Consider the following 14,463-nt stretch of genomic DNA (forward strand, 5'->3'; position numbering starts at 1 on the left):
CTCTGCTCATCCCATCCCGACTCCTCAGCAGCAGAGAGGGCTCTCCACTTCTCCCCTGACCTACCTCCGCCTACCACAAAGAGAATGTGGCTCCCCAGGGGCCTGGATTTCCATTAATAAAATGAGTTTATTTATCATGAACCCTGCTCAGGGCCTACGCAATGTATCTCAGAGAAGGAACACCACTAAGCATTTATGAGATTCCCATCCAGGAAACGAACATTAATGCCTCGTGCTCCCTGGTCTTCAGCAGCACCCCCCACACACACACACAAATGTGGACATGCAGAACCACTTAGTCACACAATGCTGACTGCGCAGATTGTTCTTTTCATTTCTGGCAAACACCATCCAGTCAGTTCTATGAAACTGTGTGTCATTAGGCCCTCCTTTATTAAAGCCATGAGGAGCAGAGGGCCTGTAACTTTATCAGGAAAAGCTCTTGGGAGAGCCCCAGAAGTCTGTCAGCCACCCAGAGGGGTCTGGACTGAGGAGCTGACTGAGGATGGAAATGCTGGGAGGTGGCTCTTCCCCAGAAACTCAGGAGAACATCCTCACCCTACCCCACAGACTGAGATGTGGTTGCTCTTTAGCCATTGCTCCCTCAAAAGGGGCCCGGCTCAGCAGGAGGCAAGCTGAGCTCACCTCACCAGATCTAGCAATAGACCCCCTCCTGACCCAGACTCCAGGGCCCCGAGAGGGACAGGGAGAGCTGCACAGGCCGGTTCCAGCTCTCACTTTGACTTCTTTAGTTCAGTGTCCAGAGCTCGCAGCCAAGAGGTTTACAGCACGGCACACGGAACGAGGACAACACTCGGCAAGGCCAGGCCCCCTCCCTCGCATGCATGCTCTCTTCTCTCTCTTTCAGTGTTACATTTCCACTCACTGTGGAAATCTGAAAACTGCTAAGTATAAAGTTAACTTGGAAACCCTGTCTTACTAGGTTCTGAGTTCTGTGTTCTGAGGTGCCCTGGATCCAGCAAAGATTTAGAGATCGGAGATCAGAAAAGAGGATGTCAGAATGTAGGGAGTGGGGTAGGGAGTGAGGAGAAGGAAGTCTTTAGTTTCTCTCAACAGGGAGTTCAGGAGTGAGGTGGAATTGGAGAATTTGTGAAGAAGAGGACCCATAACTATAACGGAAAGTGGGGGCAGGGAGCCAGGAGGAGGGAGGGGGAGCTGGTCACAAATCCTCACTGCCCCTCAACTCACAGCAAAGCTCCAGGAGACCTAGGGAGGGCTGGCCACACCCCCAAGTACCAGGGCTCCCCCCAGAGGTAAGGGTATTATCTACAGCTGCTAGTCTAGCTGAGCAGTACTTTGTCAAAAAAGTGTTCCACCAGTAGGCTGACAAAGTCAACACTGGAAAAGGCAGAGTTCCGAATACTCATTTGTAAATCGGTCATGGCTGGAAACATAAGATGGCTTTTCTCACACACATGTGATGCCATAGTGGTTAACTAGGTTCACAGTGTAGCCCACAAAAATCTATTTTACATAAGTTTCGAACTAATAGTGCTACTTCCACTAGACTTACTCTAAGTATAACTTTGTTTTACCAGGAAGATGCACTCTGAATTCTGCTTTGGGCGTTACCTGGTCCTATAAGGGGCTGTGTGGGCAGTGGAAGCTATAACCATCTTGGGGCTTAGCTGAGGGTACATACTTCCCTGCATAAGAAATTGCTTGCATTTTCCTGAAAAAAAGTAGGTCTGAGTATTAGGAATTGAGGGGAAGGAAAGTAGGAAGAAGAAAGGTTTGGGAATCACAATTGGCTTGGGATATGGAAGTGACTCCTAAACCACACCTGTAAGTGCTGCACTTATCACGAGGTCGGACAATTAAGTTCACAAACTCATCCTAGAAAAAGTGCTACATACCTCATTGCTGAATATCACTATGGTCACCTTAGAAGTACTCCCTTTGGGAAGCTATGCACCAGTGCCAGCACCTCGTCTACCCTTCAAAGCAATTCTGGAACTCTTTTTCTGGAATGGCCATCAGCGCTGTCATCGTATTACCCTTGATGTCCTGAATGTCATCAAAATGTCTTCCTTTTAATATTTCCTTCATCTTTGGGTAAAGAAAGAAGTCTTTGGGGGCCAGATCAGGTGAGTGGGGAGGGTGTTCCAATACAGTTATTCATTTACGCTAAAAACTCCCTCACGGACAGTGCCGTGTGAGCTGGTGCATTGTCGTGATGCAAGAGCCATGAATTGTTGGTGAGAAGTTCAGGTTGTCTAACTTTATCACACTGCTTTTTCAGCACTTCCAAATAGTAAACTTGGTTAACTGTTTATCCAGTTGGTACAAATTCATAACGAATAATCCCTCTGATATCAAAAAAAGGTTAGCAACATCATTGCGACAAATTTGTGAACTTCATTGTCACACTTTCGTGTATAGCAGAGCTAAGGTAAACTGGTGAGTTACAGTAGCACAAAATTTAATAGGCCCACTCAGCCTCCCTGTGTAAGGACCTGATTATGATCAGATCCTAAATGTGTGGTCAAAAGACCTGCTGTGGATTCTTCTCGGACTCTTCTATCCCATTTTGTCTGCAGCTCTATGAGGAGCTCCTTGAGCTTGAGGAATTTCAACGGTCCTGCCCATTGCTAGGCAACCTCAGTATGCATGCTTCTCACCTCTCACCGCCGGGAACACAGTGGCCGGATCATCTAGGCAACTGGATGGGTGGAGAGCACCTGTACCCACCCAAGTAAGGAAGCCAACAGGTCCTGGGTTATCACATAGTCAGAACTCAAGCACAGCCAGGGGCCGCCGGCCTGAGTCTGACTGAGCCATTCACAGCTCACAGGGACTAGCTTATGATGAGAGCCTAGTTGGCAGAGGGGAGGGGAGAGGGATACATCCAGCAGGTGGGCCTTCTCCACCTCGAACCTGAATGAGAAGAAGGTGCCAGGAGACGGAAGGCAGAGCCAAGCATGCCAGCACGGTGTGCTGCCCACCTGAGACTACATAGGCTCCTGAAGCCTCACTGGGAGAGAATGGGGCTGGGGGGAGGGGATGGGGGGGGGAACCAATCACTTACATTGTAGGCGTTGATAATCAGTTGAATAATATTTTTGGAGTCTCCATGTAAAATCTCCACTGTTGTTCCAGGTATCAGGGCTGTAAAATTCTTGGCAAAAAAAAAAAAAAAAAAAAGAAAAGAAAAGAAATAAGCCCCTTTGCCCTTCCACACCATCAAAGAGTGAACACTGCTGTACCGAGCTAGAACCGTGAGGGGTCCCCAGCACCAGCCTGTCACTCTCACAACCTAAACTGAAGAGGCTGCCACAAGGAAAGGCGAGAAGCACCAGCACAGGGGAGGAGCGGCTGCAGTAGGCTGTGGAATATCTATTCTCGAAGGTCTCAAACTGTTGCTACCATAGAAAGTCATGATCCTTCTCGGAGACCCCTCCCCTCTGGCATGAAATGGACAGCTCTCTGAAAGGCCATCCTCCAAGCTCATATTTCGTATCATATTTCCTGCCATCTCTCCCCTAGTCTACATAGGTATTCCCAGGTTCAGCTCAAGGATGCCCTCAATCTGTTCAGAAGGAGAGATTTTTCCAAAGGGCTCACAGATAGCCTCTTTTCCTGATAAGGAATGGAGATGTGAATGGTGCCTTCCCAAGGTCCGATGGGTATCTCTGGATGAGGTCCTGTGACAAAGCAGGAGGCCTTGAAATTGTTGCCTTTCCTCTTTACTTTGTACTAACGCCTGAGTGTGTCACTTATAAAGGGATGGAAACATCTAGAAACACCCACTGCCCTCAGCCCACCTTGGACGCCTCCCTGAGCAAGGTTAGCAGCAAGGATGGCTTAAGCCAAGGTGGACCTCTTTCCTCCTGAAGCATCTGGAAGCACACTCAGTCCAGTCTGTGCAACTGATCCCTCTAAAAATGTCATTTGTAAACGGATGTGTTTTATCCTATCTTCCACAAAACAAAAAAAGAAAAAACAATCCTCTTTCCTCATTTTCATCTTACAAAATGGATTCAGACTAAAAGAAGAAAAAGAGCTCAAGAAGATATAAGTGGCATTTTATCAGTGGTAATCTCAGGCAGGGGCAATAAGAAAACACAATTAGATAAAGTTGCCGTGAGCGTATTTAAGAGCGGAAAGGAGAAGGGACCAGGGCTGGCGGGGGGGTAGCCCAAGGATGTCAGAGGTGAGCTGGGTTTTACATTTAGCTTGTGTGCGCACCCCCTGAGCAACTCGGAGGAGAGTCCTACTTCAAAATGTGACTTGCCTGTGAGTGTGGGAAACAGCACTTTCACGAGGGGAGTTTATCATGATGGTCTGTGGGATGACCTGGAAATAGCCTCCTTTAGACAGAATGGATTCCTACAGACTGCTCCGTTCACTCATGACATTCACTGTTATCTGCAAACTCCTACCCCAGGCTACCTCACTGGTCTCCTGTACTCTGTGTGGGCAGGGCATAGAATCCCTGGAATACTGCAATTAGTGACATAGTCTGCTTCAGTGCCTTCATTCTCTTTCTGTACAGTTTCATTTCATATTGTCCTTCCCTATTAAGAGTGTGCCCCTGGGTGCTTCCATTTCATCATCTGAAAAATGGAAGGAATTCGTATTATTTCCAAAGTTCTTCTCAGGATCAAATTAGATGCCATATGTTAAATTCCTTGTAAAGATATGCACTGCTAGGTGAATGCTTAAGAGCTTCTGTAACACTAGTATTTCCCACTGGATAAAGACAGGGCGCTATTCCACCCCTCCCTTTGTATCTCTCACCACATAAAGCAGGGCTGATAACATGTCTCACCTTACATTCTAACCTCCCATTCACCTTAGGGTCAGCATGGCCCCCAAATCAGGCCGCCAGCCTCCCTGCTTCCCTCCCTCCATGCATACCTTGTAGAGCATATAATGGTTTTTTGTCACTGCAAAGATGAGGTTGATGTTGTTCTCTGCCAACTTCTCTCCAAGCAAGGCAAGGGATGGGTAGTCCTAGGGCCAGGCAAAAGTCAAGGATGTAACATTTCTAACAGGCTGAGACACTACCCACCAGGCTCCAATACATACTCAGTGACTCATCACTTGCCATGAAAAAGCATCTTCCCCTTAAAGGCCCTTAATAACCAAGCCGCATGAGCAGCTCCTAACTGTGTAGAGGGGACCCCGCAGGAAAGGACCCTCTGGCACTACCAGACTAGATGCACTCCTCCCACCCCTCCCAACCCAGAATGGAGAAGTGATGAGTGGAGGTTTCCCAACCTGGTCTGTGTCTCCATCCTTTCAGCAGGGATGGAGTACAGTGGGGAAGCCCCCAAAATAACAGCCACCACATCCTACCATCTACTCTCAGTGCCTGTTATCTTTCCTCTCTTCCCTAAGGGCTTTCCTCCCAGTCTGTTTCCCTATTTTACTTTTCCGATACCTAATGTGGGGCCTGCCAATGTCCCCCACAGGTCCTGCTTAGTCCTGCTCATGGCTCCGAATGGGCAGAAGAGGCTGTGGACCTCTGGACTAAAAGTTGGGCCCTGGCAGGGGAGGGAGTGTAAGTAGGGAGGGAAGAAGGAGGCTGAGAGGCAGTTGAACAAAGTCCTGAAAGATTTTAAGGGTTAATGATGGGCACAGTTATCAGATTCTATAGTGATGAGCTTTTTCCAGACTCCATTATTGTTGGATAACATGGAAGGCTTGGCCACTGGCCACCTCTTGAACTGGAGGAAAAGGGCTTGTCCAGCCAAGAAAATTAGTAAGAATTCCTCCCTAGCCGGATAACAGAATGGATTTGGGAAGGAAGAAATTTTAGATTTTTTTTTTTAATTGCATATTAAGTGCGACAAGATCTTGGTAATTATTGGGTCTGGGTGATAGGAATGCAGGAGTTCATTTCACTGGTCTATTATCGTATATATATGTGTGAAATTTTGCATAAATTCTTTTATATTACACAGTCACGGTCATAGACTGTTGGGAGTAGAAGGTACTTGGGGCTTGCCATTCCAAGCAGAATGCCTTCCACTGCTGACACTGACAGCTCAGTGCCTCAGGGAGCCCATTTCTAGAAGGCAGGAACTTTTGTCTTTGTCACGTCCTATAACTTCGATCCCAGTTTTCATCTCTGTAAGAACACAGTTCTCGTTCTCCTGTAATATCACTTCTCCCCTTTGAGATTTATCCTGTCTCCCCAGGGTCATCCTTCCCGCAGTGAAACACTCCCACTTAGGTACACAGTGGCAGACAGATGGCCCAGCTGCAGAAATCCCTGAGAAATGTTCTAAGTTAATGAGGCTTTCTGGAAACGCAGCTGGAGAAGATGGAACAATGAAACCCAACCTGAAGAACGAATGGAAAGTTAGTGAGTAGAGGGCCCGATAGGTGGGACCTCAGACCACAGTCGGGGTCACAGGACTGCTTGGGGATCCCCATGTCTCACCATCTGGTTGGACGCAGTATACTCATTGGCCTCGTTCAGGTGGCACTGGCCATCGTGCGGCTGCACCAGGCCTCCCAGTTTTCCATCTAGTGCAATGTGGGGCACGTCGTCTGTTGTGAAGACCAGCAAGTGCAGGGCATCCTTTCGCCAGCCGATCTTCTCCTGAGGGATGGAAGTGTGATGGGTGCAAAGCCCTCTGAGCACTGCCCACGCCTGCCCGGGGCATTGGACAAAGCACTGGCTGATCTCCAAGGGTCATGATGTGAATCAGAGTCATTCCCCTGTGTGTATACCTGGGACCCTCATCAAACCATTGGGGAGGGATCCCACAGAGTTAGGAAGAGAAGCAACCTGGACTGGGGAACTTTTTTGGGGGAACCCAAAAAAGACAAATTTTCCAGGTTTGGTTCATATAGACCCAGGCACCTGGAACTCTCCCTCCAGCCCATCAAACTCCTCCCTGCTCCTTTCAGTTACATCTGAGGGCTGCTTCCCCTTCTAGCCTCACCTTCCCCAGAACAGCCTTTATCCTTCCCCAACCTCTCACAACACATCTGAGGAGGCTGGTGGGCTTCTCTAAGATGATGGGTAAGTCAACATTTCAGTCCTCCAATTAGACTGAACCACTCAGAATGGAGTGCTCAAATGACCAATCGATGGCTCTGTCTTTAGAGGATTTGGTAAAATCTGCCATCCATGCTGGTAGGTGTAAACTACTCCGCTCAATTAATTGAACCACTGTGGTGTTTAAGGTCAATCAGATTATCCCTTTACTCCCTTTAATACTTCACTACATGAAATGTATCCACTCTTTAGTTGGGGAGACAGCTAGATACAGTCTGTATTGCGAGGGAAGTCTAAGTAGTCACTGTGGCCCCAACACTACACAAAAACATGTACAGTCATTATTATGAGCAGCCAGACCCTCAGCAACAAAAACTGAGGTATGGTTGCTGGCTTACTGACAGCGAAAGGGCATCCCAAAATATATCGGTAGCAGGGGGAATATAGGAAGGACTTAAAGATTGCTGAGAGTTATCAACACACGCACACTTAATGTTGAAATAGGAGACTGGGTCCACGGACTTGACAAATAAAAAGATATCGCTGTTAAGACAGATGAGGGGTTGAAGGTAATGTCCTCTCTTATCACCATAATGATAGATAAAATAGCCTCCGTAATGATGGATAAAACAGAGAACATATAATGTTTTCTTCCTTGCTCTAAAAGCAGCATGTAAACAAAAATTTTTTAAAAATTAGAAATCACAGAAAGTCAAAGGAAAAGGGGTTTAAAAAGAAACCAGTGAGAACTAAAAGCCAGGAGGCCTACTGTGAGTAAGGAACTTAACCATTGGGGGAATCAGTTTCCTTGTCTCTCCACATTTATTCAATGTACAATTACTGGCCTCCCACTGTGTGCCAGACCCCATGGAAGGCACTGGGTCTACAAAAACAGCTTGTTCCAGACCTCAAAAAGCTTAGAGTCAAATGGAAACACAACTTCCAGTACATTATGACTAGCGTGCTAATGAAGACAAATACAATGTCAATGGAAACCGGGAAAGAAGGAGGAGGTAAAGACTTCCCAGGGAAGATGAAACTTAAACTGAGCTGAAAGGAAGCTAGAAGAGGAAATGAGGAGAAGGCAGAAGGAGGTGGGGAGGGCAGGTGTCCCAGGCACTAGCAAAGGCACAATGAAAAAGCCAGACACATTTTGGGACCTAGAGTAAGAAACCTAGAAGGTCCCTTACAGCAATGAAATTCTAAACCATGATATAACTAACTTATGGCGTTAGGAGTCAAGAGACAGTGGTTCCCACTAGTGGGAGAATTGGGACGGGGGTTGAGGGGGGGTCATAACTGGAAGAGATCACAGGATGCGTTGTGGATCACAACCACAGGATCACAAATGGGTTGTCGGTAACGTTCTCTTTCTTGACCTGGTATTTCCACCTTGTGAAAATGTATCAAGATGCATTCTATGCATAGCTTTCAGTATGTATATTATACTTTCATAAAGAGTTTAAACCTTTAAGTAAATAAAGCAATAATTATAAGCCATGGAGTGGAAGGGACGGGGTTAGATCCTTGGGAAATAAAGTCTAATCAAGAGAATGTAGACCAGCAGGGATTTTTGCAGGACAAATGTGGCTTTGTTATCCAGAAGGGCACAACAATGTGCTAAACACCCTAACGAGAAAGTTGAAGACCAACCTTTCATTTGACAAGGTATATTAAGAACCTTAAAGAAAATCAGAGCGATCTGAAATAAATAAATGGACAGAGAGGTCGTTTTCATGGATTGGAACAGTCAATGTTGCTGAGATGTCATTTCTCCCCAGAGTGATCTACAGATTTCACACAATCCTAGTCAAAAGCCCAGAAGACCTTTTTGAGAAAAGGTCTCAAGCTGACTCTAAAATTTACATGGAAAGGTAAACAATGGAGACTAGCCAAACAATTTTGAAAAAGAACAATAAAGTTGGGGGACTCATTATCTAAGATCAGGGCTTCTTATAAAGTGACAGTAATCGAGACAGTGTGGTCTTAACAAAAGAATAGACACATACACCAGTGGAACGGGGTACAGAGACCAGAAACAGACCCGTGCATATATCGTCAATTCAACGGAAGATACTGGATCAATTAGACATCTACAAGCAAAAAAATGTTCAACTCATACATCTCACTAAGTATGAAAACTAACTCCAAGTAGATCACAGACCTAAAACTTAAAACTTATGAAGAAAAACGGAGAAAACCTTTGTGACCTTGTATAGGCAAAGATTTCTCAGATAAGATAATTCATAGGATTAAAAAAAAATTGATGAATTGGACTTCATCAGAATTAGAAACATCTGCTCTTTGAAAGATACCATTAAGAAAAAGAAATGACAAGGTACATATTAGGAGAAAATATTTGCGAAAACTAAAAACTTGGTAAGGGACTTGTATTCAAAATATATAAAGAATTCTCATAGGTCAATAATACAAAAACAAACAACTGAATTTTAAAAAGATAGAGATTTAAAAAGATAGAGACTCGCAAAGACATTTCACCAAAGAAGAGATATGGGTGGGAATAAGCACATAAAAGGATCCTCAACATTACTAGTCCTTAAGGAAATGCACATGAAAACCACAATGAGATGACAATTAGTAACTAACTATTCCAGTAGCTGGCAAACCAACCCTGATACTACCAAGTACTGGTAAGGATGTGAAACAAAACGAACTCGCATAATTGCTGGTAAGAATATGAAATGTTTCAGCAAGTTTGGAAAACATTTTGGCAGATTTTCATAAAGTCAAATATGTAGTTACTATCAACCCAGCAATTCCACTGTTTGGGGTATTTACCCAAGAAAAATGAAAACGTATGCTCACCTAAAAACCTCTTTGCAAATATTTATAGCAGCTACTCATACTCAGCCAACACTAGAAGCAACGCAAACGGTCCTCAAGTGGTGACTAGAGAGACACATTGAAGCACATCTGTACAGTAGGATATTACTCAGCAATCAAAGAAACAAACAGGTTGGATAAATCTCCAAAGCACTATGCTAAGTGAAAAACATCTGACTCAAAAGGCAATTTACTAACTCTGGTCATAAGATATTCAGGAAAAGACAAAAATACAGAGACAGAAAACAGATCAGTGGTTGTGCAAGTCGGAGGATAAAGGGAGGGATGGACAACAAAGGGATACTTGGAAACTCTGGTGATGAAAATTATCTATATCTTAATTGTGGAGGTGGCTGTAAGACTTTACACCTAAAAAAAGGTCAATTTTACTCTATGTAAATTATCCCTCAATATTTTGTTGGGTATCCGATGGACATGCGTCCTATTTGGGAGACCACCTCAGGGATACTGTGGATACCTGATCATGGCATTGTACATCAGAAGCTAAACATTAATGAATGCCAACTATAATTTTATATATATAATGTGATGGTTCAGTGTGAGGTCGGAGGGATAGTGGATGGGGGGAGGGGGGTTCACAGTATGAGGGATATAAATGATGAACGTCTAAGTATTACCTTGTTTTGTACACCTGAAACTAATAAATAAATTAATTAATTAAAAAAAAAAAAGAGATATTCATATCCATAAAAAAGGATGAAGTACTAACATATGCTATAACTTGGATGAACCTTGAAAATATTATGCTAAGTGAAGGAAACCAGTCACAACAATAGACCATATATTGTATGATTTTATTTATATGAAAGTCCAGAGTAGACAAGTTTATTGAGACAGAAATTAGATTAGTTATTACCTGGGTCTGGGAAAAAGGGTAGGAGGATGGCAATGGAGATTAACTGCTAAGGGGTACAGAATTTCTTTCTGGGGTGATGAATATATTCTAAAATTGATTGTAGTGATGGTTGGACAACTTTGAATATGCTAAAAACTGTTGAGTTGTATACTTTACATGGGTGAATTATACGATGTGTGATTATATTGTAATAAAGCTATTATGAGAAATAATAAAAAAAAAAAAAAATTATCCCTCAATAAACTTAGCTTTAAAAAAAAAACCTTAAAGAAATATATGTCTTTTGACTCAGTGATTCTACTTCAAGGGACTCTAGCTGCAAGAATATTCTGAAATATGCACAACAGTTACTTTTATTAATAGTGACAAAAAGGGAACGACATGAATATCCTATTATTCAGGAACAGTTAAGTAAATGGAGATATCTCCTCCATGGCCATTAAAAATTATGTTCGTAAGAGTATGAAATTACATGTAAACGTGTGATATAAAGGGAAAAACAAAGGAACAGCACTGTAATTGCAAACTACGCATCAATTTCTATTAAGAAGACAATAACAAAGACTGAAACAAAATACACCACAATGGGGTTGGGAGTGAGATTATGGGTAATCTTTTTCTTATTTCCATTTTTCACTGTCTTTAATGAGCAAGTACTACTTTTACAAGACTGGGCTCTGAATACTGGCTCTGTCATTTAACTGTTTCGGTCTCCTTTTCTTCCAGGCCAGCTTCTTAAGGGACTTGTGGCGATCTAAAGGAGGGTGGCAGTGCAGAAATAGAACAGTGTGGAACCTGGGGGCCCAAAAATGAGCATCTGAATTTTGTTGCTCCCCCTAATTACCTGTGTAGCTTTGACCAAATGATCTAACACCTCGGAAGTTTTTTTGCTTGTCAGTAAAACAGGAATAATACTTAACATTTATTGATTACCTCCATTATTCCATTTAATCTTCACCACAACCCTTGTGAAGTAGGTAATATATGTAATTGCTATCTTGTAGCTGAGGAAACTGGTGTTCAGAGAAAGTTATTAACCCAAGGTCACTGAACCAGTAAGGACCCAAGAAGCCAGATTCAGATTACTTGTCTCTTACCCAAAAGATAAAATGCCCAATCAAATAGGGAGAGAGGAGGAAATGTATGTGTGTGATAATTGATAATTCATGAAAGTACATGGTAGGCTCTCAACTAAACAGCCAGAACTAAAATAAATGCTTGTTGAATTGAAAGGTTGCATCTGAAATGAAAACAGCTCCACAAATGAAGAGTGGCAAAGCATAACAATAATAAATTCTGTTTTCTCTGAAGTGGACCCTTGTTATGTAAGGGATGTTAGCAAACTTGGCCCAGAGTTTGGGCTGCAGAGAATGAGTCAGGACAGGCTTGATTACTCACCCAGGCTTTGAGGCTTGGAGATTTTACAAAGATTTTACTCCACAGATAATTTACATTTGAATTAATTTTCCTAATGTTTGCCTGGTCAGCAGAACTACCGTGTTTCCCCGAAAATAAGACCCAGCCAGACAATCAGCTCTAATGCGTCTTTTGGAACAAAAATTAATATAAGACGCGGTATTATGTTATATTACATTATATTATGTTGCATTACTTTATATTATATAAGACCCGGTCTTATAGTAAAATAAGATCGGGTCTTATATTAATTTTTGCTCCAAAAGATGCATTAGAGCTGATTGTCCGGCTAGGTCTTATTTTTGGGGAAACACTGTATCTATTTTGAAGGCTTAAGTACTGTATTCCATGTTTGGGGCAGAGGGCAATAGTGAGAAAATGGATTCGAGAGGGGGAAAGGAGAGAGTCAGAGAGAGAGAGAGAGAGAGAGAGAGAGAGAGAGAGAGAGAAGAGAAAACAATTAACTACAAAATGGAGTAAGGCACAGGGACCCGAGTATGTAAGCTTTGAAACAGACAAGGCTGAATTCAAGTCTTTGCTTTGTTCTGTGAGACCCTGAGTCAGTCACTTAACGTCTCTCAGCCTGTTTCTTCATCTGTAAAACGCAGACAATCCTTCTTTGCAGGGTTGATGCTAGGTTTAGACATAATGTATTAAAAAATACTTAACACATAAAAGGGAACTAAAAAAAGATTTACAATTATTACTCTAAGACTAGTAAAAAGTTTTACATTTCTTCCCTTCTCCTTTTACTCCTTGATATGTGAGGCTCCACAATTGTTACAGGGACTATGAAGTATTGCATACTGAAGAGTTGAAAAGCTTTGCATTAATTAAAACCACAATGAGATTCTTCCCCTCCTTCTTTTGCCTCCCCCCCACTCCGGTTCAAGCCGTGGTTTCTCAGTCTAGTTGTGTAGGACACAGCTCCCTGGCCCCTGCTGGTATTACGAGCCTTGTGCTCCCCTGGCTGAGGCAGTGGGTCGCCGATCGTCGGTCAGCCACTCACAGCAGCTCACAGCGGCTCTTGCCAGCCGCTCACGCTGACCACTGGCCACTCACACTGACCACCAGCCGCTCACCGCAGCACACAGCCACCTGTGCGGCAGCTCATACCAATCTCTGGCTGCTCAGGGCAGCCCAGCTCCAGGCAGAGCCGTTGTTCACAATCTCAGCTGTAGAGGGCGCAGCTCACTGGCCTATGTGGGACTCGAGCTGGCGATGGAGGCAGTAGGAGCAGGGCGCTCCAACCACCTGAGCCACCTGGCCGGCCCGAGCGATTCTATCACACACCTAAAAGTATATACTTACAAGAGGCGGAGTACAGCATTAGGAATAGAGACAGTGGAAATGTAATGGCTCTGTGCAATGTCAGAGGGATAGTGGATGGGGGGAGGGGGGTCCACACAGTGTGAGGGATATAAATGATAAACGTCTAAGTATTACTTTGTCTTGTGCACCTGAAACTAATATATAAAAAAAAAAAGAATATACAATTCTAAAAGAATGACTAAAATTAAAAATGCAAAATGGGGGGCCGGCCCGGTGGCTCAGGCGGTTAGAGCTCTGTGTTCCTAACTCCGAAGGCTGCCGGTTCAATTCCCACATGGGCCAGTGGGCTCTCAACCACAAGGTTGCCAGTTCAATTCCTCGAGTCCCGCAAGGGATGGTGGGCTCTGCCCACTGCAACTAAGATTGAACACGGCACCTTGAGCTGAGCTGCCACTGAGCTACCGGATGGCTCAGTTGGTTGGAGCGCGTCCTCTCAACCACAAGGTTGTCAGTTCGACTCCCTCAAGGGATGGTGGGCTGTGCCCCCTGCAACGAGAAACAGCAACTGGACCTGGAGCTGAGCTGTGCCCTCCACAACTAAGACTGAAAGGACAACAACTTGACTTGGAAAACAAAAAAGTCCTTGGAAGTACACTGTTCCCCAATAAAATCCTGTTCCCCTTCTCCAATAAAATCTTTAAAAAAAAAAAAATGCAAAATGGGTGAAGAAGGTCAAAAAGTACAAACTTCCAGTTATAAATAAGTCATGGGAACGTAATGCACAGCACGATGACTACAGTTAATAATACTGTGCTGCATATTAGAAAGTAGCTAGGGAAGTGAACCTTAAAAGTTCTCATCACAAGAAAGAAAATATCTGTAACTGTGTGGCAAAAGACGTTGACTGGACTTATTGTGGTGAAAATTTCACAACATACACAAATACTACATTATTACCCTGTACTCCCAAAACTAACATCATGTTACATCAATTATACCTCCCTTAAAAAACTAAAAAGACTAACAACACCAAATGTTGATGGAAATGTGGAAGAAATGAAATGTAAAGTGGTGGACA

The 14,463-nt window shown here is 43.8% G+C and overlaps 1 protein-coding gene across 2 annotated transcripts in view; it reads right to left on the minus strand.

The window, feature by feature from the left end:
• ITGB5 (integrin subunit beta 5) overlaps positions 1-14,463 on the minus strand; it is a 123,920-nt gene that overhangs the window by 55,987 nt on the left and 53,470 nt on the right. For both annotated transcript variants that reach the window (XM_081024733.1, XM_081024734.1), the window contains exons 6-8: positions 6,413-6,574; positions 4,882-4,977; positions 3,050-3,139 (exon numbers count right to left, since the gene is read on the minus strand). In XM_081024733.1, coding sequence (XP_080880859.1) covers positions 3,050-3,139; positions 4,882-4,977; positions 6,413-6,574 — 348 coding nt within the window. The remainder of the gene's footprint in view (positions 1-3,049; positions 3,140-4,881; positions 4,978-6,412; positions 6,575-14,463) is intronic.

The sequence above is a fragment of the Rhinolophus hipposideros genome (assembly GCF_964194185.1).
Source record: "Rhinolophus hipposideros genome assembly, chromosome: 2".
NCBI lineage: Eukaryota > Metazoa > Chordata > Mammalia > Chiroptera > Rhinolophidae > Rhinolophus > Rhinolophus hipposideros.